Source organism: Mobula hypostoma, chromosome 7, assembly GCF_963921235.1.
Source record: "Mobula hypostoma chromosome 7, sMobHyp1.1, whole genome shotgun sequence".
In the NCBI taxonomy this organism is placed as follows: domain Eukaryota; kingdom Metazoa; phylum Chordata; class Chondrichthyes; order Myliobatiformes; family Myliobatidae; genus Mobula; species Mobula hypostoma.
Window position 1 is genome coordinate 32,944,362 of NC_086103.1, and position 27,414 is coordinate 32,971,775.

Consider the following 27,414-nt stretch of genomic DNA (forward strand, 5'->3'; position numbering starts at 1 on the left):
ACAGACTTTGCCTCATGTCAGGATTGCTCCTGTAGTACACACATTGTTTCAGATGTAGGGAACCTCATGAGTTTACACAGCCACAGCTGACATATGACTGACATGGCAGAGAGGGCTCTAGGCAACATTAAACACCCTGTTCTTCAATTTGCCAGCACTCAAAGCCTCCAATTTTTAAATATAGCCGGAGACATTCAAAAATTACTTATGGAAATTTAAATTATAAAAGAAATAAAATTATAATTATAGACATATCAAAAAACTAATACTTAGTGTAAAACATTAAAGGGAGTAAAGTATTTAGGTGCACTTACATTTTTGACAGGATTGGAATATCCATTCAAATGAATGGGTTGGCTATCCCACATCACTCTTCCACCCATAAAACCGAGGTCTTGGTGTGAAGCACATTCAAACTTTTCTTCAACCAGTACCTGTCCTATTACCCAGTATTGAGTTCAACAATCAAGCAGACAGCCAGATGCACCATTTAATTCCGGCTTTGGAAGCAAGTCAACCATGACTTCAAGGGACTGGCAGAGAAGAAGGCATTCTAACTTTCAGTTTTTTTGCAGGTTTTTGAGCCTGACCCCACAGTGGCAGACCTCACACAGATCTATTTGTGACCATAGTAGCCTAAGAGTACTACAATCACAAATAGATAAAGCCTGCAATTCCTTTTTGAGCTACTAGTGATTGGTCAACGTGAGTCAGTCCAATATTTCAAATCAGAGTTTGGAATAGTTAGAGTTGACCAGTTTTTAAGAATAGCCTACTTCTGTTCCTCAAGGTAATAGAAAGCAGGGAACAAGATGGTCTATGATAGGCCAGAAGACAAGAGAGATTAAATAATGAAGTGGATCAAAACGCAAGACATCAAATATCCAGAAGACGTAAAAAATTACAAATATTATCAAATGAAAACAATGCATTGTTTTAAGTGAATGTTCTAATTAAGGGTTTGGTGCCAATATCTCTGAGAACCTAACCTGGATGCAACATATTGATGCCACTATAAAGATGGCATGACAGCGGCTATATTTCATTCGGAGTATGAGGAGATTTGGTTTCTCACCAAAAACACTTGAAAACTTCTGTAGATGTACCATGGAGAGCACTCTGCTGACTGCATCACCATCTGGTATGGGGTGATCAAAATAAGTTGCAAAAACTTGTAAAACTAGTCAGCTCCATCATGTTACTAGCCTCCATAGTATCCAAGACATTTTCAAGGAGCAGTATTTTGGGAAGGCACATCTATCATTAAGTACCCCCACCACCCATTGTGAAAGTGGTACAGAAGCCTGAAGTTACACATTCAGAGATTCAGGAACAGCTTCTTCCCCTCTGCCATTCGATGTCTAAAAGGACATTGAACCAATGAACACTACCTCCTTTATTTCTGTATTTTTGCACTTCTTATTTTAGCTTAACAATTTTATATATATATATTTACAGAACCATGTTTTTTCCCTATATTTATCATGAATTTATCATGAAAATTCATTGTATTGCTGCTGTAAAGTTTGCAAATTTCACAACATATGTCGTTGATATTCTACCTGATTCCCTGATTCTGATTCTGAACTCATTACAAGAGGAATATCAATCAATGAGATTACAAGTTTCAAGAATTAATCATGTTACAAATGCTGCAACAAAATAGTTTATCTGCCAAACAACATTAAAATGTTTATTCAAGACCTACTGAACTCAGTTGATTACCTGATGAAGAAAGAATAAATCTTCTATTTCACGCCACAGATTTCAACAACATAAATATCTACCCTGTAGATATACATAACCTTCTACAGTTTTTTTAACTTACCGGTAAAAATATTACAAGAAATCTCAATGTGGGGAGCATTATGCTTGACACACTATATGTAATTTGACGTAACATATTCTCACATATACCTGTGCATGCCAAACAACAGTGGAGGTGCTCACGCTCTTGATTCTGAAGATTATGGTTTAGTTTGAGTTTGTATGCGAAGGTATTTGAGCATGAACATTTGGGTAACAATTCAATGCAGCACTGAATGACCACTTTTCCATCAAGTGTCACATCCATCGAAAATTATGTTAAACTGAATGTTGCCTGCACTCATATGTTTTTTGCCTAAAATCTCATGTGACTAATGTTTTCAAGAATACAGAGGAGTTCTGCTGATATCTTTTTATGCTTGTCATTAAAGCAGATAGGAAACGTACACAGGCCAGAAGACACTCAGAGCCTGTTCCACCTTTCAGTTGAACTTCCATCCCCATATCAACATTCCAAAGCTTTCCCATACTAACCTCCCTTGCAGCAGACCTTTATTATCTAGATACCTATTGATCTTCTTTCTTCAATATTTTCAGTGACATTTCCTCCGCTCCTTACTGTGGTAGAGAATTTCAAAAGATTCCCACCCCCGCTGAAGGGAAGAAATCATAGTCTTAACCACCTTACCCATATACTGAGACTGTCATTCCCCTTTCTAGCTCTCCTCGAGCGAGGGAAAACATCCATCTTGTATCCAGCCCAGCCCTGTCGGAACGTGGTACAAGGACACGTGATATCCTTTTGCACATCAACATTCTCATTCACTCTCTACATAAAAATGCCATCTTTCTGATTCTCCTGCAGATCATTTGAGATTCATCAAAGTTAAATTATATCTCACATATATTTGCTCAATACCTCAACTTTTCTAAAGAGCCTTCAGCTTTCTTTGCATCCTCTGCACCTCAATTGTTTCACTCAAATCATTGAATGTAATTTTAGGTATTGCAGTGAACAGCTACATCAAAAAATAAACAAAATTCATAACATATATGAATGAAGATAAACCTTATTATGAAAAGTGTCTCTGTTGTGGATTGAGAATGGGAAGGGGGCAGGGAAAGGGGAATCTTGGCTAGGGAAAGGGGAAGGGAGAGAGAAGGGAACAGGAAGCACCAGAGGGACACTTTGGAATGATCAATAAACCAATTGTTTGGAATCAACTGTCCCTGCCTGGTGTCTCTGGACTGGGTGTGTTTGCACCCACACCACTAACCCCCCCCCCCCCCAGTACCTGGCACTCCTTTTCTGCCTTCTGTCCTGCACCCCTCATGTGGTGCTCCACCTTCATCATTCCACATCCTTTGCTCCTGTTCCACATTGACAAATACAGTGCAAAAGTCTTAGGCACCCTAGCTATAGGTATGTGACTATGATATTTGCATAGTACTGCATTGTAAATAGTTGGGAAACTAGCCACTGATCCTTGTGGTACCCCACTGTCACCCTAATTTATTCCTGTTATTTGATGTCTAACAACTGATTTTCAATCTGATTTCAATGGTCTGGCAACCAGTCCTCCTCATTCATGACCTAGCATGGCCTAACTAATTTAACAGGAAGAAAATGCAAAATACCTAAAAAGTGAGGTAAATTGAATAGCTGAAAGTGATGTGTATTGTTTCACATACTCAGTATTTTAAATTTAAATTGGTATGGAGATGATTTGAATTTTATGCAAGTAGACTCCTAATCAGTGTAGAATATTACAACTCATAATTGAATATTATTGTGAGGACTTTGATAGTTCATATAATGCTACTAAATAAACGTATAATTACTTTACTATAAAAAATTAAAGACTGAGAGTAGAATGGGAAACCATCAGTTGGATGTTCAGCGAAGCAGGGTCAGAAACCAGAGGCGGGTCTGCACAGGGCAGAGTTTGGGGCTCTGGACGATGGTCGGGGTAAGAACGTATGATGATGAGAAGGGAATCAGCAGCAACGATGGCAACAAATGACAGAGTAGCAACATTTAGAAGCTGATTGACAGAGAAAACCTTTCGGTTGTCTGACTGGTGACACAACCAATACCTCTGGTGAGGTCCTCCACTGGTCGAGGAACATGTGTGTGTTGGGAATGCTTTTATGTATTGAGGAAGTTGGTCCTGCTTGTTTATTCTCTAATATTGTATTCGGACAGTTATTATTTCGGCACGGACTAGAAGGGCCGAGATGGTCTGTTTCTGTGCTGTAATTGTTATATGGTTATATATCAGGGACAACATTCATTCTACATTTTACAAAATACCATTTACAGCTGATCACTGACTGATTGCCAAAAACAGAATAGTTTATTGAGATCCTATTAATGTTTCTCCATACCAATATCACATAGAATACATGGAGAAAAACACAGTAAAACTTACATATTACATCTACATTTAAAAAAAACTAACCTGTACTGGATTTAATAATGACTTTTCCCACACTTTGCCCCATTAAGTCATATTGATTTAAACGAGAACCATCTTCAGCCACAACTACTGACTGGGATGCTCCATGTGTCCACGTGTACACAACTTCTGATATTGTGTATGCATCTGAGGACAGACGGGGAAATTGGTTAACTGCAAACTCCACTGAAATATGAAAATAGAGTTACACAATTGAAGACTGTGGTAACTTGTTTATCAGGCATGCTCATAATCACGGAAGTTCTACACATAAATCTTTATCAGAAAATTAAGGAAATAAATGAACTATATTGAGATAATATCTAGTTAATCACAATAAAGGTATATACAGATATAAAATGGAAGCATGGATACAAGTGGTTTTCATTGTAATTGCCTAAAGTAACATTTTTCATTTAGAATTTGGGCTTAAATTCATTCTGGATTTAAAACTCATGTTTGGTAGAAGGCAAACGGTTTCATACTGATATCACGGTTAGAGGACATATTCACTTTATTCTGCACAGTAAATATACTTTAATACTCAGTAAAATAAAATTAATTCATTCATTCTTATGTGTCTTATGAAATTTGATTATGCAGTATCAAAGTCATAGCAACAGCTTTGATCCACGTACTTCATTAGAAAAGATAAATTGTCTTGTATATAAAAGTCAGAGATAAAAGCTATGCAAAATAGGAAGAAACAATAGTACTGCATTTAATTGTAAATAATATTTCTCAAACCTAATCAATAAAAAAACAAATAGAATCAGGACAAATCAACAAATAGAATAATACTTTTATTAGAGAATTATTTCTTGCAAACTACAGGGTATTGCAAAGGGAAAACATCACCATGGAAAAATGTTTGATGACCTTTTTCATTCTGAGGAAAATTCTGCTACCCTGCCAAAATAGTTTTCTATATTAATATTTATATAATTATTCCTTCAACTATTGATAAAATAAAAAATAATGTCTAATGGACCTGTTGAATTAAAATGATTAATGCATGAAGCAATTCATTTTCATCTTTTCTCTGTTAGAAAGTGGTGATCACTGCAAAATTTACATTTTTTGCTCATCCTTATAAAGACAGTTGTCATAATGAGATTTAAATTTACATATTTTGATATTAGTCCACACTTTTCAACTGTGAGCAGGAAAAAGACCTAGATTAATTATGCCTCCATTCACCATTTCTTCACTGAAAAGAGCCAACTTTTTATACGGAAATGCTGCTGGTGTTTGGAAGTAGTAGACTGAAAAATAAAGCTATTATTGGTAATGATGAAGTGTCTTTGAATTTACTAATATTTGCATTTATTGTTAGATAACTCCCGAGTCCATTGATAGTCTTGAACGTTGCCTTTAAGAAGCACGAGAGATACTTCTATCTGAAATACTGCAGTGCTTTGAGTGGTGCTAATGATTTCACAATATGTATCTAAACTGTGTAAATTATGACCATGAGAATATGAACAAAAAATCACAAATTTAGAATTGATCCCCAATCCACGCTGACTTTGTTCAAAAAATAGGCTCACAACAAGATTATACTAAATGCTTTAGTTTTGTACTGGAAAAAGGAAGTTCAGTGCTGTCCAGCATTCTTGAAGGGTCAAATGACCTGTATTGCATGTGTAATAGGTGTCCAACAAAAGAAGAACCATGCTTGACTGAGATTGACTTGGTGAATTTGCTTCTGTTCTCTGCCTGAATTCTACATAGAAACAGGCTTTGAGGAAGTCCTCTGGAAGGAACATGGCTACTTTCTGAGTCAGTAACCCAAGTCAGTGTCATTGATTCCAGGAAGGCAGGAAGATGAAAATAAATAACAGAGGAAGGAGATAAAGGTAAACAATGAATATATAGTCTTCTTTAATTTGTAAATAGGGAACTGCCCTAGTAATGACAATGCAACCCAAAACAATTTTGAAAATCCAGTTTAATTGAGAAGCCACAAAACTTGGAAGACATGCAAAAATATTACTGATTTTTCAAAACACTTTTGAAGAAAATAGATGGGTTGAGAATAAGACTGATTGCTATTTTGTTTAGTTTATGCTTCTGCTCAAGATGAATTTCATTCCTACATACAAATTTGTTGTTCTCTTTGATATCTTTGCCAAAAATAATGTACAATAACGTGTTACACAGAACTTGATATTCAGTGTTATTTTTCTTTCAAATGTCCATAAATTAATCATGTTTTCTGAGTTACAGTATCCTTTATTTATTTAGAGATAGAATGCTGACAGACCTTTCCATCCCTGCCATCCACCAAGCTAACCCTAGCCTAATCATAGGACAATTTGCAAATGACCAATTAACCTACTAACCAGTACGTCTTTGGAATGTGGGAGAAGTCTAGAGCACCTGGATGAGACCCACCCATTCACTAAGAGGACGCACAAACCCCAAACAGATGGCCTGAAAATTGAACTCCGATCTCTCACACTCCGAGCTGTTATAGTACCACACTGGCTGCTTCACTACCATGGCATCCAATTATAAAAAAATATTAACTGTCCTTCAAAATTAGATACCCTTATTCTATGCATGTATTTGCATTAGTATGACTGTTAAAGCAAGTAAAGACTTGCAAGTAAGTTAGCTTCCTCAGGGTAGTAATCTCAATTGCTAGCCACATACCACAGAAAATAATTCATGTGGGTCTTTTGCCACAGAAGAACTTAAATCTGGAAAAACTTCATGATGTGTGGTTTCAGAAGACTCAAGGGAACAGTAAGTGGCAAAATATAAAGCTATGACGAGAATGTTCTTTGGCTTCTGACCAACACATAATGTAAATCAATTATAGGAACAATTTGCTTCATAAACAGTACCTGATCAAATTTTGCAATGCAAGATAATGCTCTAAAGTTTTGATTTTTGATATTGCATTATGAAACAGTAAGTTAGAATTTTATATAATCTAATTAATTATTTTCTATGATTATTAATATTTTAACATTTTTGCAGAAAACAAAATAAAAACTTCTAATATAAATTTGGATTAAGTTAGAAGATTGAATGATATAAACATTTTTATTAACTATCATTTTCATGTCTAACCTTAATCTGGTACAGGTGAAAAATTCAAGTATTTATTACATTCTGTCTTAACTTAAAACTGGACAATGTTTGACAAAGTAATACAGAGAGCTCAGTAATAAAGTTATAAATTGTTTTACAAGTAATGTTCAAAATATTTTCCAACCAGAAACAATTTTGTTAATCATCAAAGCAATGGAATTGAATTATATTTACCTGAATCTTCTTTAAAAGAAATCACAGTAACAAGATTGCTTCTTTATTTAACAAAGGTTATTGATAGAGACCATACTTCCTTTAAAAATTCCACTTAACACAGAGTTTCTTTAAATCATTTAAAATTACAACATTAAATTAATCTTAAAATCCTTAAGCATCTAGTGATTGACACATACATTGCATATGCCATTGTCTTTATTTCTGATATAATTTCAGTTTAGAAACTGTACTAGATTTAAAATAATATGTATTGTGAACATCTAAAAATTGTTACACTTCCTTGTACTTACAACTGCCAAATTTTAAAGGACATGCATGAGCATCCATTGGGAAATCTTCCAAATGCATGGGACACTCAGCACGGACAGTCAACCTGGAGAAAGTAAAGATTATACATTGGTATTAAAGATTGTAAAGATCCTTAACAAAGTATTGTTGACTATCATCAATGTGTTGTAATGAAAGACATAGCCAACACAATAACATAGTTCATACAAGAGAGTAAAAACTGAAGACAAATGATACATATTATATGTTAGAAATAGTAACAAGGTCCAATATCTCGCTGAAATTATCTTGGATTATAGTATGCATTATGAATAATTATTTTATTTCATATTTTCAGCATGTTTTTCAGTCTAAATTGTATTTTATTAAATATGGTTCTATTTTCTCCAAAGTCGGGTGAAACTCTCTAGCTGTACTGTTTAAAGGCTCTGATAACATATACCAGCTGTCTGTTGGCCATCATTTGTTTTGGCAACTATGTAACTTTCTTTGCATCAGTTAGACTTCTATTTACATTTCGGATACAGAAAATGAAGCAAACAAGAAAATGGATTGATTGAGAGAGAATGAGAGAGAGAGAATATTTACTGTAAGTCAGTAATGTACCTTTTGAATCTCTAACAATAATTGAAGCTTGAAGGAGTTGGAGTGCTCAGTTAAAAGCAGACAGTTAAAAGTTAAAAGTTTCTGATGTGATCCCAGAAATCTTGAGCTAAAGTAGAGAAAAGATCTTCTACCACAGTGGGAAGGGAAGGCCTCAACACATGGTCAATAGGTGTGAGAGGAGGGAGCAATCCAGATTAATCCGTGCATCAGGATATAAGACGACAGGGAGGCGAACAAGAAGCCTAATTATTACAAACATGTTTATTGATCCATGCTTGCATTATCAAACCCCAACCCCCAACAAATGCACAACTAAATTCACAAGAAATACAAACTCATCACTAACCTATGAATAATCTATGTCCATTGGAGCAAGAGCTAGCATTCGAATGCTCAACAGTTGATCATATAATCACCACTACTCACACCATTCAGATATTCAACCAAAGAAGACACCTCACTCATCTAAAACAGACTTGTTCATTTTGTGTGTGCCACAAAAGGACCCAATATTTACTTCTGCAACCTTGGTTCGCCCTGTGCCAGTTAGCATTGGCACTGATTCTCCACTGAAAATGGTTCTCAACTTCAGTTAACTATGGAGTTGGTACTTACCATAACCAAACCAATGGCAACTGCAAAATCCATGATTTTGCTCTAATTTCTCACCCAAATGCTCCCCAGTTTTGTCCAGATCACAGTTGAAGCTTGTAGAACCAGAATGACAGGACACACAAACCTTGAGCTGTTGTTAAGGTTTGCCATCTGTCAGTCTGAAGCCCCAAAAATAATCCAATGGCAATGATAATTCTGTTTAACTTCTCAACATTTTAACCTGTTTCTGTGATTCTCCTAACCATTCATGATTCACAGGCTGCTTTCCAATCTTCAGACTCACGTAGATTCATCCATTCCTCCTTCAAACCCCACTCATTCAAACTAAGCTATTAACAGGGCATTGGCACAGGCTCCTGTGGTGCCATTTATATCATCAGGAGATCCAAGTCTCAAAGTCTTCATATATACTCTCAGAGGCCACTTTATTAGATACAGAAACGGAACTCAGGGTGATCTTCTGCTACTGCGACCAATCCCCTTCAAGGTTCTATGTGTTGCACATTCAGAGATGCTCTTCTGTACACCACTGTTGTAATGCATGGTTATATGAGTTACTGTTGCCTTCCTGTCAGCTTGAACCAGTCTGACCATTCTCCCCTGACCTCTCACATTAACAAGGCATTTTTCCCATCAGAATTGCCGCTCACAGGATCCTTTCATTTTACCACCATTCTCTATAAACCCTCGAGACTGTTGTGTGTAAAGGTTCCAGGAGTTCAGCAGATTCTGAGATATTCAAACTACTCCACCTGGCTCCAAAAATCATTCCACAGTCAAGCAACTTAGATCAATTTTTCACCCATTCTGATGTTTGCTCGGAGCAACTGAACCTCTTGACTATGCCTGCATGCTTTTATATATTGAGTTGCTGCCAGGTGATTGGCTGATTAAATATTTGCAGTAAAAAGCAAACACACTGGTGTATCTATTAAAGTGGCCACTGAATATAACTTTAGATCGCTGGGCTATAAAACCTGTGTTGGTAAAGCTCCAAGAAAATGAAAGCTTACAGTACAAATACTAAAGCAATGAGTTTTATTCATATGAACACACCAGCTAATTGAGGAACAAGTTCATTAAATTCAGTCAGTCTCCTTTTTTAAATGATATCATAATATTTCAAGGCATTTTGTCTTTTCCAGCTGTCTTTCACTTAACAAATACAGCAGATTTGATGCTGAATTTCTCATTCAGTAAGGCACATTTTATGGCCATGAATATAAAATCTCTGTGCTGAGGCCCTAACAGCCAGGATCGGAATATTGACACCAAAAGTACTTTGCATGATACTTCTTTATTATGTAGAGATCAGATCATTTTTACAGCTGTTTATCTACTCCACTGCAGAATTTACTTATCTGATAACCCAAATTATTTGAATGTACTGTATGCTTTATAACATTTAATCCTTATTTTGCAGCATTAAGATATAGTTGCATACTTTATTTTTAAATACTATGTTTCAGGTCAAAATTATACACCAATTAAAGTTTTTTTTAAAATCTTCTTTCTTAAATCTTATTCATGATCTGTAGTAATTTAAGGGCCAATGAAAGAAAAAAAATGGCTATCATTTATAAAGTACTATTCAAACACTTGGGACGCCCAAAGCATTTTTCAGCCAATTAACATGCTGAACCATATTTCTTGCTGTAATGTAGGAAACACAGCAGCCAATTTGCAGACAGCACATTCCTACAAACAGTGATGAGATAATGTTTTGAAGATGTTATGGAGAATGTTTATGGAGCAGGATACACAGCATTACTCCTCGACTGAAGGCATGTAGAAATTCTGCATCCACATAGTATGCTATGATTTGACTATCACAGAAGTGGGATACATTAGTGAAAAATCACCTTAGTTTGGTGCATTCACGTTTCCACAACAGGATGTGAAGCTACAATGGTCTGAGACAGAATTTGAAAAGCTACACAGTCAGTTTAAACCTTATATTGTGTTTGTTCTAAGTGTGTAATAAATAGTCCTGAAGAACTCTGTAAAGAATGATATACGGGTTGAAAAACATCCTAATGCATCTCACAAAATGGGAGGTAAAGAACACAGAACAATAATTAGTAATAGTGAGCCACCAATTTACAATAGTTTTGGTATTGCTACATTTCCCAAAGGAATCCTCTTCCTATCAATAAGCAGAACTCTATACTGATTACAGAGGAAGATAGCATCTAACTTTTCAGTATCCTTGTATTTTGGGACCAAATTAGATTCCTAGAGATGTATAAAGTTTACAACATGGAAACAAACCCTTCAGCCCAATTTATTCATGACATCAAAGGTTTCTAATTAGTTAATCCCAATTTCCTGTATTTAGCCATTATCCCTCTGAAGTTTTCTATTCATGTGTCCATTCACACAGTTTTTCAAAGTTTGTAATTGTCCATATCCCTACCACCTCTTTTAGCAGCTTATTGCACTTAACTACCACCTTCTATGATCTCCTTTAAATTTTTCTCCTCTCGCTTTAAAACAATACCCTTTACCTTCAGACTCCCCTACCCTGAGAAAATTACTGTGACTACCTACTCTATCTATACCCCTCCTAATTTTATAAACCTCTATAAAGACAGCTCTTAGCCTCCTTCCCTTCAGGAAAAATAATCCTAGCCTATTAGTCTCTCCTTATTAACAAAGACCTCCAGTCCAGACAACATCCTTATGAACTATTTCTCTCTCTCTCTCTCTTTAGCTTAATCATATCCTTCCATGTTGTGGTGGCCAGAACTACACACACTTGAACTGCAATCTCACCAATAAAAATACAACTGTAATACAGTATGACATCAAAACTCCTGTGTTCAATGCCATGGCCTATGAAGGCAAGCATGCTATTTGCCTTCTTTATCACCCTGTCTAACTGTGTTACCACTTTCAAGGAACTATGTTCTTGAACTACCCCCCCCCCCACCGTGTCTCTGTTCAGTAACACTCCCCAGAGTACTGTGTATGTCCTAACCCAGTGTAATTTCCTAAAATGTATCACCTCACACTTAAATTTGAGTTAAATTCCATCCACTATTCCTTTGCCCACATTCCCTTTTGATCCAACTCCTCTTGTAACCTTTCTAATTTTATTCATGTTCTTGTAATGCTCATCTGAGGGCATCAAGCATTTCACTTCTTTCCTTTTTTTTAAATATTTGGCCATCTTTACAGTTTTATTCTCAAGTTAATCATTAAGAACTACAGGGAACACATATTCATGACCATTTTTCAATCAATGAATTCTTCTATCAATAGCAAAATACATATTTGCAATCATAGCTATCTGGCAATTTGTTATCTTTAACACCAAAGCTAATTATTCCTCTAAACTATTTCTTTTCTTGACCCATCCTCTGCTACAATACAGGTAAACATCAGGCATAAAAGAATCTGATTTTCTATTTGGAAACAGCATTTGCTCAGCCAAACTCCTTAATTTTCTGGGTTCTAGATATTCATACCAGAATTAAATAAGCAAGAAAATCTGTGCAAGAAACCAGCAAAAATTTTCAGGGACAAAAGGTAATTCCTTTTTACTGAGGTATGAGTCTATACCAGAGTTGAAATGGTATTCTGTCATAACATCAGAATAGGAAGCAAGATTCCCAGTGCCAGAAAGAAACTGCTGGATCTTTCCTGTAAATAAATTAAGTAAAAGATTTATTTAATTAGCTGTTAGGAATAGAAAGGAATATTCAGTGCAGTAATGCAGCCTACATCTGCTAAGCTGGGCACCACAATTACAATTTAAGGTTTTGGACATCCACTTACATACAGCATGCCAAAACATAGGAATATGGAAGCTCCATCACTAAAAAGTTAATTGACACAAACTTTTACACCAATCATGAAAGAAGAAAATATACCATTGTAGTACCTTACATAGCCTCTGATCATTGCAAATTGTTCTTTTGTTGCAGTCACTCCTTTAAATTGTCAGAGGTTGTCAACTCATGCAGAGCAACACCCACAAACAGCAGTGTTATATTGATCAGAACATTTGCTCATTTTTGGATGAGATTTTCATGTTTTGCTAGATCTGTTATTTGAGAATCAAATTTGATCAATGGTATCAACATTAGTGCAACACTCAAAATAAAATATCAGCAGCAAGAATTTCAATCACTTGGTCTGAAAAACAGAGACTGCTGCTCACTCACAGAAGATCTAACATTGAAGGCTGAGAAATGATATCATTTCAAGGGACAATCACATAAAACCTGAGTTGATAGTCAGACTGCTGCATGCCACGTTATACTGCTCACACTGAAAATTGCTTATTCTTCAAACGCTTTACAACAACATAAACGACTGTCCAATGCCCATTTATCCAGACCTAACATTCCTCTTCATGGATGAATTGCAAAAAACAACTCTAAAGCATCATAGGCACTATGCCAAATCTCATGAGGAGAGACAATCTTCCTCACTGTCTACAAAGGTTATGCTTATTCAACTTATGTATCTACTTACATCTGTGATCTTATAGAAAGCATCTCAAGAACAATCTCAACACGCCAGAACTACAATCATTGTGGAAGTCAAGCTTGTACCATTCTCAATTTCCTAATTTTAAAATCATTCAATTGTTCCATCTAATATCAGTCAATGCATACAATATACACCCACAACACGCTGGAGGAACTCAGCAGGTCGGGCAGCATCTGTGGAAACGATCAGTCAACGTTTTCCACCGAAACCCTTTGTCAGGACTGAAGAGGGAAGGGGCAGAGGCCCTATAAAGAAGGTGGGGGGAGGGTGGGAAGGAGAAGGCTGGTAGGTTCCAGGTGAAAAACCAGTAAGGGGAAAGATAAAGGGGTGGGGGAGGGGAAGCAGGGAGGTGATAGGCAGGAAAGGTGAAGAAGGAATAGGGGAAACACAATGGGTAGTAGAAGGAGGTGGAACCATGAGGGAGGAGGTAGGCAGCTGGGGGAGGGGGCAGAATGACATAGGGATAGGGGAAGGGAGGGGGAGGGGATTACCAGAAGCTGGAAAATTCTATGTTCATACCAAGGGGCTAGAGACTACCTAGATGGTATATGAGGTGTTGCTCCTCCAACCTGAGTTTAGCCTCATCATGGCAGTAGAAGAGGCCATGCACGGACATATCCGAATGGGAATGTGAAGCGGAGTTGAAGTGGGTGGCAACCAGGAGACCTGTCTGCTGTGGCGACCTGTCTGCTGCCCGACCTGCTGAGTTCCTCCAGCGTATTGTGAGTGTTGCTCTGACCCCAGCATCTGAAGAGTATTTTGTGCATACAATATACAACCTAACATATTTACTCTCCACAGACACACAGTTGTAAATCATTCTTTGCTGAATTAGGGAAGCCTTTGATACTCTTCACTGCAAAAGATAAAACTTAATCTGCTACTCCATCAGCCCTCTGGAACTCCTACTCTTATGCCTCATGTTCTTAAATTATTAACAGTGTTTAATGCTGAATGAACAATGCAAACCTGGCTCAGCTTATCATTCCATCCAAAGTATGGCACCACCAATAATGAGCATTCCTTCCATAATGCACAAAAAATAGCGGCCTACTCTTTGTAACATATCTCCAGAGCAGACCTTAAATCCCCTTATTTAGGACCGGTGTAGTAGACAGCTTTTCTTATGAGACATTGACTAAAGCTTACCTACAATCACTACAGTTTAGGAGACAAGTGAACTCATAAATAAACTAGAAAGAGATTAGTGTAGGAATAATGTAAATAGATTTTTGATGGTTACATGGACTCAATGGTTTAAAGGGCTTGGTTCCATGCTGTCTGATTCTAACTCATTGAAGCTATTGTCTGATATTTCCCCAGAAGGTCTGTAGCCTGTGTCCTAACATGAATAATTCCATTCCTTCATCAGCTGTTAACCTCTATTTGTTCTCAGTTAAGCATCGATTTTACGAGAACTCTTTACTGCAGCATTTAGTCAACTACCACGATAGACCATTAAAGACATACGAAACAGGAACAGGAAATAGGCCATCTGTTCCATCAACGCGGCTCAACCATTCCATAAAATCAGAGCTGACTTGACAGTGGACTCAGCTCCACCTACCCACCTTTTCCCCATAGCCCTTAATTCCCCAGCTATGCAAAATTCTAACTGTGTTTTAAATATATTTAATGAGGTAGCTTCCACTGCTTCCCAGGGCAAATGCAGTTTCTCCTCTTCTCTATCCTGAATCCATTCTCCAGAAACTTGAAGCTATATCCCTAGTTCTAGTACTATAACTTCAACAATAAATAAAATTCAGACATCCCCATACTAATATTATAAATGCATAAATATGTGGAAGCATTTCTAAGATATGTTCTTGTCCTTGGATGCCATTAAATAGTAGGAAACTGTGCAATCATCACCCAAATGTCACATGCAAATTTCCCCAAACATATTTCTCTTCATACCAGATTGAGGAAAGTTATGGAAGTTTAGCTTGTCAGAAACGCACTTTCAAACTTCTGCAGATGTATTGCTGAATGTACCCTGACTTTGTCTGCTCTGGCATTTCAAATGTACAGGAATGTAAGAAGGGTAATGGACTCTGCCCAGGACATCATGTGCACATTCCTCCCTACCACTGAAAGTACATAGAAGAGGTGCTGTCTCAAGAAGGCAACATCCATGATCAAAGATCCCCACCATCTGGAGTATGTCATCTTCTTGCTGCTACATCGGGCAGGAAATACAGAATTCTGAAGTCCCCTTCCATAAAGTTCAAGAGCAGCTACTCCCCTTTAGCCATTTGGTTCTTAAACCAACCAGCACAACCCTAATCACTGCAGTTTACCAACACTATGACATCACTTTGATAACTTTGCACTAAAATGCATGTTTTTTGTTCTAATTGTGTATAATTTATGTTTTTTTCCTGATAATGCTGCTTATATGATGCTATGTGCCTGTGATGTTGCTCCAAGTCAGTTTTCATCACAACTTTGATTATTTGTGAATATGACAATAAACTCGACTTCCATTTCCAAAAATGAGAGACTAACAGTCTGAAAATTGCTTTCAATTACCATTTCCTTACAAGAAGGTGTATTCCTTCTGTCCATTTACTTTACTTTGTCTAAAATTGAGAGATTAGTGAAGCAAAAAACTAGATTAGATTAGATTCAACTTTCTTATCATTGTACCAAGTACAGATACAAAGCCAATGAAATGCAGTTAGCATCTAACCAGAAATGCAAAGAATAGTGTTATTTACAAATAACTGCAAATAAAAAGTAAGTGACAAATATAAAAGTACTGAAACAGTACAATATGGGTGCAATACTGCTTAGCGCTATGATGTGAGGTTCAACAAGGTCACAGCCTCCGGGAAGAAGCTCTTCCTGTCCCTGCTGGTGAGGGAGCAGAGGCTCCTGTAGTGCCTACCGGATGGGAGGAGAGTAAAAAGTCCATGGTTAGGGTGAGATGCATCCTTGATAATGCTTTTCACCCTGCCCAGGCAGCATTTATGGTAGATGTTCTCAATGGTGGGCAATTGGGTGCCGATAATCCATTGGGCAGTTTTCACCACACGCTGGAGTGCTATGCGGTCCGATACGGAACAATTGCCATACCACACTGAGATGCAGTTGGTGAGTATGCTCTCAATGGTATAGTGGTAAAAGTCCGTCAGTATCCTGGGACAGAGGTGAGCTTTCCTGATTTTCTGCAGGAAATAAAGGCGCTGTTCCACCTTTTTGATCAGGATGGAGAACTTCAGGGACCAGGTGAGATCCTCGGAAATGTGGACACCAAGGAATTTGAAGCTTGATATACGCTCCACTACAGCTCCACTGATGTAGATGGGGATGTGAGTGTGGCTCCTAGCATGCCTGAAATCCACAATGATCTCCTTGGTCTAATGATCTCCTTGCAACTAAGGCTGAAATTCATCAGTCATTAAAGGTGCCTCTCAATGCTAATAATGGTAACATAGAAACGTAGAAACATAGAAAACCTACAGCACATTACAGGCCTTTGGGCCACAGAGTTGTGCCGAACGTGTCCCTACCTCAGAAATTACTAGGCTTACCCATAGCCCTCTATTTTTCTAAGCTCCATGTACCTATCCAAAAGTCTCTTAAAAGACCCTATCGTATCCGCCTCCACCACCGTTGCCAGCAGCCCATTCCACGCACTCACCTGTCTCTGTGTAAAAAATTTACCCCTGACATCTCCTCTGTACCTACTCCCTAGCACCTTAAAACTGTGTTCTTTTGTGGCAACCATTTCATCCCTGGGAAAAAGCCTCTGACTATCTACACGATCAATGCCTCTCATCATCTTATATACCTCTATCAGGTCAACTCTCATCTTCCTCCGCTCCAAGGAGAAAAGGCCAAGTTCACTCAATCTGTTTTCATAAAGCATGCTCCCCAATCCAAGCAACATCCTTGTAAATCTCCTCTGCACCCTTTCTATGATTTCCACATGCTTCCTGTAGTGAGGTGAACAGAACTGAGCACAGTACTGCAAGTGGGGTCTGACCAGGGTCCTATATAGCTGTAACGTTACCTCTCGGCTCCTAAATCTAATTCCATGATTCATGAAGGCCAATACACCGTATACTTTCTTAACCACAGAGTCAACCTGCGCAGCTGCTTTGAGTGTCCTACAGACTCGGACCCCAAGATCCCTCTGATCCTCCACACTGCCAAGAGTCTTACCATTAACTCTGCCATCATATTTGACCTACCAAAATGAACCACTTCATACTTATCTGGGTTGAACTCCATCTGCCACTTCTCAGCCCAGTTTTGCATCCTATCAATGTCCCGCTCTAAACTCTGACAGCCCTCCACACTATCCACAACACCTCCAACCTTTGTGTCATCAGCAAATTTACTAACCCATCCTTCCACTTCCTCATCCAGGTCGTTTATAAAAATCATGAAGTGTAAGAGTCCCAGAACAGATCCCTGAGGCACACCACTGGTCACTGTCTTCCATGCAGAATATGACCAGTCTACAGCTAATCTTTGCCTTCTGTGGGCATGCCAGTTCTGGATCCACAAAGCAATGTCCCCTTGGATCCCATGCCTCCTTACTTTCTCAGTAAACCTTGCATGGGGTACCTTATCAAATGCTTTGCTGAAAATCCATATACACGACATCTACTGCTCTTCCTTCATCAATGTGTTCGGTCACATCTTCAAAAAATTCAATCAGGCTCGTAAGGCACGACCTGCCCTTGACAAAGCCATGCTAACTATTCCTAATTATATTATACCTCTCCAAATGTTCATAAATCCTGCCTCTCAGGATCTTCTCCATCAACTTACCAACCACTGAAGTAAGACTCACTGGTCTATAATTTCCTGAGCTATCTCTACTCCCTTTTTTGAATAATGGAACAACATCCGCAACCCTTCAATCATCCAGAACCTCTCCCATCTCCACTGATGATTTAAAGATCATCACCAGAGGCTCAGCAATCTCCTCCCTCACCTCCCACAGTTGCCTGGGGTACATCTCTTCTGGTCCCGGTGACTTATCCAACTTTATGCTTTCCAAAAGCTCCAGCACATCCTCTTTCTTAATATCTAAATGCTCAAGCTTTTCAGTCCACTGCAAGTCATCACTACAATCAGCACGATCCTTTTCCATAGTGAATACTGAAGTAAAGTATTCATTAAGTACCTCCACTATTTCCTTCGGTTCCATACACACTTTCCCACTGTCACACTTGATAGGTCCTATTCTTTCACATCTTACCCTCTTGCTCTTCACATACTTATAGAATGCCTGGGGGGTTTCCTTAATCCTGCCCATCAAAGCCTTCTCATAGCCCCTTCTGGCTCTCCTAATTTCCTTTTTAAGCTCCTTCCTGTTAGCCTTATAATCTTCTAGATCCCTAACATTACCTAACTCTCTGAACCTTTTGTAAGCTTTTCTTTTCTTCTTAACTAGATTTATTACAGCCTTTGTACACCACGGTTCCTGTACCTTACCATAACTTCACTAAATCATTGGAACATACCTATGCAGAACTCCACACAAATATCCCCTGAATATTTGCCATATTTCTTCTGTACTTTTCCCTGAGAACATCTGTTCTCAATTTAAGCGTCCAATTTCCTGCCTGATAGCCTCATAATTCCCCTTACTCCAAGTACAGTAAATGCTTTTCTAACCTGTCTGTTCCTGTCGCTCTGCAATGCTATTGTAAAGGAGAGAGAATTATGATCACTATCTCCAAAATGCCCTTCCACTGAGAGATCTGATACCTGACTAGGTCCATTTCCCAATACCAAATCAAGTACAGTCTCTCCTCTTATTGGCGTATCTACATAATGTGTCAAGAAACCTTCTTGAACACACCTAACAAACTCCACCTCATCTAAACCCATTGCTCTAGGGAGATGCCAATCAATATTTGGCCTGTTACTATTGGGCAGCCAATAAAAAAACACCCAGTAAAGTTATTGACCCCTTCCTGTTCCTAACCTCCACCCACAGAGACCCCGTAGACAATCCCTCCATGAAGTCCACCTTTTCTGTAGCCGTGATACTATCTCTGATCAACAGTGCCATGCCCCCACCTCTTTTGCCTCCCTCCCTGTCCTTTCTGAAACATCTAAAACCTGGCACTTGAAGTAACCATTCCTGTCTCTGAGCCATCCAAGTCTGTAATGGCCACCATTCACATACAGCAGATAAAATTAGCAAGTACTACACCTAATAGAATGTAAATTTATATCTATCACTAAATTGAATTCAAATGAGGAGCCCCCTTATTGACTATTCTGCAATACAGCAATTCTCCAAATCTCTTCATACTCCATGGTTGAGTTTCAATGAAAACAAACCCTTCTCTTCGTCATAGTGATGTCATTTAAGTCGACGAAGTTGTGTCAAACCACATATCCACAAAACACAACTCCAAAACACAAAACACAAAGTGACAACAATGCAGCTGAGAATAGCAATTTATGCCTACAGCTTCAATGACATGATATTTTTCAAACTTCTTATAAGCATAACAAAGCATTTTACATTGCATGAAGTACGCTTGTGATATGGGACACAGGCAGCAAAAATAATTGATTTGATCTGATTAGTGTTGATTGATGGATGAACATTGTTAAAGACTGGAACACATCCTATTCTTTTTGAGTAATATTGAAAGATTTTTGATCTCCATTACCTATTGGACCTGACAATGACAGTAATATTCTAGTTAAAGAGTTCTACTTGGACAGTATAATCAAGAGTTAAGTTATCTGTTCCCAAAATAGCCCAGAAGTCATTTAGCAGAATGATAAAGACCTACTAGAAATAGTTAGTGATTGTATCAATTTATAACATAAAGAGAACATAAAGCAATTCAATAGAATCAACTCTACTAAATTGGAGTACACGCTCATCTTGCTAAATTGTTTAATTTGAACATGTTCAAAACAGCCTTATATAGGTCAAATCTATTCATTATATATTATTCTTCAACAATGGTAAGGATGAAAATATTGGGAAAATCTTTTGTTACATAACTAGAGAAGTGCACAGTGTTATCTGGAACCTTGCACCAAATAGAGCAATAGTAAAGCAATTTAATTAAATAATGAAAATCCATGTTGTTAATTGCCAATAAATAACTTGGATTAATCCACGATTATAAACTGAAAGCTAATTAATGTGACCTATGCACTGTTCCCTACCTAGTCTATTACATTGCAACATTACATAAGTGAACTATGCAAACTTCCAAACTAGATTTTTCTATTTTGCACATTGGGCCATTCGTTTGTTTAGCCAAACATATTCAAAAGAAGGACTGTCAATACTTTCTAGTGTTAAGTCAGAAGAATTCATTAGCTCACCTCATTGTATACAAAAGTGTTCCATCTTCAGTTATCCTCAGTAGTTTATTGGGCATGGTCATGTTATGTGCCACTGACTTTTTCCCATTGTGAAAGAAAGTGTCCGGGGTCCATATTCTGCTCGCCATTAAATTATTTAAACGTAGAATAGTCATGGGCCCTTTGAATTTCAACCTTTCGTCTTCCCAGCTCTGACGAAAAAACACGTCTATGGTGTATTCCTGCAGAAATCATCAATCCAGTCGTCATTAAATGTCCATTAGAATAGTACAAGAGGAAACTTGTACTGTTCCTGTGGCTTGATCACTTAGAAAGCAGCATAGTGTTATTTCTCACAACTAATTCACTGTTAGTTGCAGGAATTTCCCTATAAACCACGTGAGCAGGGCGATGTGCTATTCAGAATTTTGAAGATGTAGTTCTACTGTGTTTCACTGTTGGTCGCTGAATGTTTTGCTAGACAATTACTTAATAAATAATTTGTTGTGCATTATGAGTGAACATGTTCTTTCCATCTGTTTCACTGACCCTGTAACTGATATATGAGTGATTGCATCCCACAGCCTGGCTGGAAATGGAGGAGCTCATTAAATATACATGGAACACATTTATATTCTTCCCAATAACTTGACAAGTTGGATCAGTTCAAGCCTATTCATAATGCTCGTGAGGAAAAAGATTGTAATAACCATTGCATTTTCAACTAAACATTCAGAAATCAAATTTGGCATGACTAAGCATTTCAATTGAAGATGTATGTTGCCGTATCTAACAAAATGTAAATATCATTATTAATTTATACACTGCTAAGTGCGAGTGATAAATTTTGCCGAAAGTGAGAGAAAACGGACACTCACCATGTCTGTGTCTGAGACGGGTCCGAAACTCGTTACGTAGATATCCGTCTTGACTTGTGTTATGCGCTCTGGCAAATGACCAGATTGGGACAGTTATTTTATCTACTTCAGGTGACTAACCAGCCTCGCTTACAGATGAAACTCTGTTGCGCTCTAAATTTATTTCAGCTTTATCAATAAAGCACTTTTTTAAGTAATCCGTGTCGACCATTTTACCCTAGCCATCCAAGGTGATATTTGCGGTAATGGCAGATCCTTCACTTTGTATATCTATAGCTTAGCAATATACAAGTGAGTGGAATCACTTGAATTGCCATGTGTATTAGATGTAGTGAAAACGCCAGAGGAGAAAAGGTTGAAGATTAATCCAATATAAATCTTTTTAGATAAGACTTTACCGCAAATTAACTCTCTCTCTCTCTCTCTCTCTCTCCCCCCTCTCTCGCTCGCTTTTGTTCTCGCTTACTCTCTCTCTTTCTCACCCTCTCTCGCTTTCTGCGCCCCCCCCCCCCGCGCCCCCCCCGTTACAGTTCGTCACTGTTGAGAGGCTCAGGGAAAGATATAAAGTGAACTGTCTGAAATAAACGAAATTGATCCACTGACAGAGAGATTGAATAATACAAGGGGGAGTAAATGAGTAAATTATTAAATTTTATGCTGATAACGTTAGATGATTAATGGGGGAAGGCCTCCAGACAGTAGACAACATTCTCCCACCACTCCAGAGGCGAGTAAACTTCCCATGATCGCCTCTTCGCAGTGAAGCGTTAACGAGGGATCACAGTTTGAGGATAAAGTGGAAGTCTTTTAGGACTGAGATGAGGAAAAACTTCTTCACATAGCGAGTGGTGAATCTGTGGAATTCTCTGCCACAGGAAACAGTTGAGGCCAGTTCATTGGCTATATTTAAGAGGGAGTTAGATATGGCCCTTGTGGCTAAAGGAATCAGGGGGTATGGAGAGAAGTCTGGTACAGGGTTCTGAGTTGGATGATCAGCCATGATCATACTGAATGGCGGTGCAGGCTCGAAGGGCCGAATGGCCTACTCCTGCACCTATTTTCTATGTTTCTATGTTTGGTCTGCTCCCGTAATTTGACGTTTTGACCCCAGGGATCAGCTTTGCGGGTTTCCTTATAGCATTCAGCGTGTATCCCAATAACCCAAATGCGGATGAAGGCGATATCTCACATAAGTACTCTGTAGTTTCACCTCGGGATCCGCTAATATAGAAATGTAATACATTGTTTATCTGTGAGTTTAATTGTTGCTCGGCAAGTTTGCCCTCACTCTTAGATTTTTCATTCCATCTACTAGCCAACTCCGCTTTACTGTTTTCTTCCATTACAGACTATTTACCACGTCGAATAACATTCCTCATGGTTTTCTCTAACTACAATTTTTTTTTCCACGCCTTAAGGAGGTAGAGGAGGTAAGGAGGTAGATTGTATACTCCTTGCAGGGCGGAGCCCTAGCGGACCGTCATGCCCATTTTCAAGGTGCAGTAAAAAGCACTTGGTGTGATTAGACTCGATAGCCGCAAAGTCAGTAGCAATGATTGATAACGTGTCTTGCATGCGTTATGACAATACATATAACAATATTCTAATGGGTATCTATTTCATTTGCAGCCAGGCCGCTGTACAAACCTCCCAACCCTGGTCTCAAACGGTTATCATATCCATCCAGGAGACTGTCGAGGATTCTAGTGAAGATTGTAATGTTGTTCTTGGCTTCATCGGACATTTGAATGCTGTATTTGGGATGGTATGGGGGTGGTGAGGGGATAAAACAGGAGACATGCATAGCATTAGACATTTACACATCTTCCGATTCCTGATCTTCTTCCATGGATTCAAATCTATCACATTAGAGCAAACTATCATTATTGGTTATCCCATGATTGCGTTTTGGGAAACAAAGCGCCAACTATTTCAATCATGTTTTGGAGTACTGTCCACATTCTAATGTCCCTTTATAAGGGGATCAAAATAGTAAAAACATATGTTAATGTTATTTTAATTTTGGAGAAGGGATGTTGTTGAGATTATTCAGGAATTAAATTGCACTTTTGACATAAGATTGAGAAAAGTAACAGAAAAATTGAGCATTACGGGACAGCTAAGTGGAAAGCATCTAATTGCAGACATGAAGGGAATGAGCTTAATATGTAAGAATATAATATTACCTCGAGTATTAACTTTTTCTGATTCACGATCCCTGAAAGATGGGTTTAAGGGTATTGTTTTTGCCTGATAAAGCCAACGGCAAAGTGACTTGGGATGTCCTGGGACGTCTATGCTAAGCAAATAAGACTACGTGTCGTTATTCTTCCAGCAAATGTAGACGAACCAAGACAGCAGAGCAAATTTCGCCCTCCAGTTAATCCGAATTTATCTTCCAGTAGTCCCTCCAGATTTTATTTAAGAAAACTACTCATTAATACACAAGCGAGTATGTCATTTGTTTTTTTTAAGATAAGGTTTTCAAAAAAAAACTTACATTCTCAAAACTTTCACAACTGTCATTTTTACGTTCATATATTAATGTAAAAGTCGAGCGCTGATTTACGTTTCTATTCGTTATCCTTAACGTTGCTATATTTCAAACAGACGTGTAAACAGTTTGATGCAGCTTATAAAATATTGAGGATATGAAAAAGAGAGAGACTTCACAAAGTTTCACCATTCACAACCTCTTAGCAAAACTAAATGAAAGTTAAACAAACAACAAATGCTGACCCGACTTACAATACTAATACAGCAGGGCTCCTAATAAAATGTATTTCCCTTCAGACAATACTTGGCTCATTTATTTAATGACATGTATAGATTTTGTATATGTTATTAGTGATCCCAGGATCTCCCAAAACTCTAAAGCAATGAAGTACTTTTGAAGTGCGGTGGATATTGCAATGTGACAATTTTGCAGAGCACAAATAGTAATGAAAAGAATAACAAATTAATCCGGTAAGTGTTGAGTTCAGGGATAAAAGAGTGTTTAAATACTTTCCCTACTCTTCTGAATGCTGCCGGATCTTTTCCCTTCACCTCTGAAGGCAGAGGGTTTTAATTCCCATAGGCGGAACCTCTGACAATTGCAGCTCCTGCATCGCACCACACTGGAGTATCAGCTATAGTGCCTGATTAATCTCCGCACACAAAACTTGAGAAGTTAATTCTCAACCTCTGGAGGCTGCTATTTTGTTTGAATTTCCCGAAATAACACAGCCAACAGCCACAGACCATCGTGAGATCGTCTACTTGTATCTGGAAATAATTAGTATGAAATTGAGCATAATGAAAATATATTCAAATGATACAATGTAAAGTAGTTTTCGAGATTGTGTTCACTGATACCATGTTGTAAATGAAATATATTGTCAGAAAGTAAATTATCTCTTTATGCTAAAAATGTGATTTATTTATCAGATCAGATGCCTGCAAAGAATATTCCATCACAAGAAAAAGTTTAATTAAATCATTTCATATGTCAATCAAAATAAGATTAAGCAAGGGAATTATGAATGCAACATTCTAAGGAAAAAATAAAAAAAAATCGCAAGAAGTGGTGGCTGGTTTTGCGTGTATACATGCATAATTTATACATATACCGCTTATTTTTCAAGCAAAGCTGTGGAAGGGAAACTGCCAAATCAAATGATCTTTTACAAGGGGAATACTTCACGTGTCTTATTAACATATGCTATACTTGAGAATACATTTATGTTTCGTGAGTTATACAAGGAACAACTTCAGACCAAAAACGAACACACTGAAGCCCGGAAAATGTTTTAATATCACACCATTGAGTGAGAAGGCTAACGTTCGGCAGTTCTGAGGGCAATACCTGTAAACTGCATGTTTTATTTTCCCTGCCCTGAGCCGTTACTGACTTTGTTAAAGTACGACAGTAGATCTAATCTGATCTGAATTATAGGTTATAACGATTTTTTACACATTCCAGAAAGACTTTAACTGAATGAGGAATACTGTACAGCAACTCCATCTACAGGCCATGGGAACAGTGACATCAAAATATAGACTCAGTTTAAATGATAGTTACAAAGAAACTAATTGTATACTATATTTACTCAGATTAATACCGAATGCTCGTCGTACTGTCGTCAAAACCTCGCGTGTGTGTGCGTGTGTGTGTGTGTGTGACAGAGAGAGAGAGCGTGTGTGTGAGAGAGAGAGACAGAGAGAGAGTGTGTGTGAGTGAGTGAGTGTGCGTATGTGTGTGTGTGCATATGACTGGGTATGGATGTGGGGTGGCGCATTCAAAGAGGCACATTGGAAACAAAACTGGTAACCAATATAACAAGCATGACTTATGATCCTAAGCACATTTACTTGAATAAATCCTACACTTATTTTTGTCATTGAAGTGCTCTTTCACCTACGTTGTCAGTAAGTTACATAATGACAGGCATTATTTCTATATTCTTTCATTCTTATTCATGGTTTCTGGATATGATCGTACTCTATTTGGTTAATGGAGTGTCTATTAGTTTTAAGAGAGGGAGATACTGACAAATTATAATTATCTGTTCTTACGTTCTAAGAAGTATGCAGAAATATTACACCACTTTGATTCATATAACTGAAGCGTGGCAATCGATTTTAATATATTTAATGTTCCATCACTTATAAATGGAATAATATGGCGTCATTTTCTGAGGTGAAACTTATATACAACATTGCTTAAAGAGTTTATGCAAATAATCGTATCCCCATTCTCTCTCCCCGTTTTTTTTTCAAAAACTCTGTAAGCATTATCTTACTCAAATGATTCAGCTACAGCGACACATCACTTTCACGAATTGACAAACTTAAATGATTTTCATGAATCGCTAAAAGAAATGCAGTCATAGCAACTCATTTACGATGGCTAAGTTTGTACGACACATAGCAACAAGATGGGCTTCTCACCTTGGGCGAATCGCTGCGTTCAGGAGGAGAAGGCAGAATGTTGCTGATACGCAGCTACCGAGAGCAGCAACTCGCTCCATAGCAGGTCCACGAAGCAGGCACACTAATAAATAAACAACACAAGCATCAATACATACACTCAGCAAAAGACAGCAAACATAGATTACCACTTCGAGTCTACAGGTAACTGTGACTGGATATCGCCATACTTAATCTCTGTAATGACATATTCAGAAGACAGACTTCAAAATATGTATCGTCAAGGTTTTCACAAGATTGTCATCAGTGCTAAGGGCGGAGAGAAAAGCGCAACACTGTTGTTTCGCTCTGAAAATAATCGAAAATCTACATTCACACATATTGTCTCTACTTTTGAAGGCAAAGGACAAGGGCAATCCAGAAGCTTCAATAGAAACGTCGGGTTAACCCTTGTAGCATTCGGCCACCTTACTTTACACAGCCGAGCGAAACAGCCCAATAATGTCTCCCTCTGACTAAAGCATGTGCTGTTAATGAACGAAACACCTGGCTGAGGTGAGGGTCCTTCTGTTTGCGCCACAACGTTATTGTATTCAAATAAACAATGCAAGGGTCATAAACTCCATAGCAAATTACAGACCTTTTGCATAGCTACAAAATCCGGAATTCACATCATCTGATCTCCAAGCAAATAGAACCATGTCCACCAGGTGCACAGACATGCAGCACCAAAATCTCACTATGAAACGGTGTATACACAACGTATAAATCACAGAAGTGAAACAGTCATTGTATTTAAATTCCTCCGA

At 38.0% G+C, this 27,414-nt stretch overlaps 1 protein-coding gene across 2 annotated transcripts in view; it reads right to left on the reverse strand.

The window, feature by feature from the left end:
- Positions 1 to 27,414, reverse strand: part of LOC134349222 (gamma-aminobutyric acid receptor subunit alpha-1-like) — a 43,115-nt gene that overhangs the window by 14,961 nt on the left and 740 nt on the right. Inside the window, exons 1-7 of one of the 2 annotated variants that reach the window (XM_063053220.1) lie at positions 27,078 to 27,103; positions 26,627 to 26,729; positions 23,342 to 23,445; positions 21,695 to 21,762; positions 20,838 to 21,058; positions 7,796 to 7,878; positions 4,230 to 4,373 (exon numbers count right to left, since the gene is read on the reverse strand). In XM_063053220.1, the coding sequence (XP_062909290.1) occupies positions 4,230 to 4,373; positions 7,796 to 7,878; positions 20,838 to 21,058; positions 21,695 to 21,762; positions 23,342 to 23,445; positions 26,627 to 26,729; position 27,078 (724 nt within the window). In that variant the 5' untranslated portion in view covers positions 27,079 to 27,103. Of the gene's footprint in view, positions 1 to 4,229; positions 4,374 to 7,795; positions 7,879 to 20,837; positions 21,059 to 21,694; positions 21,763 to 23,341; positions 23,446 to 26,626; positions 26,730 to 27,077; positions 27,104 to 27,414 lie in introns of those variants that run through there. The other variant, XM_063053222.1, reaches the window with a different exon arrangement.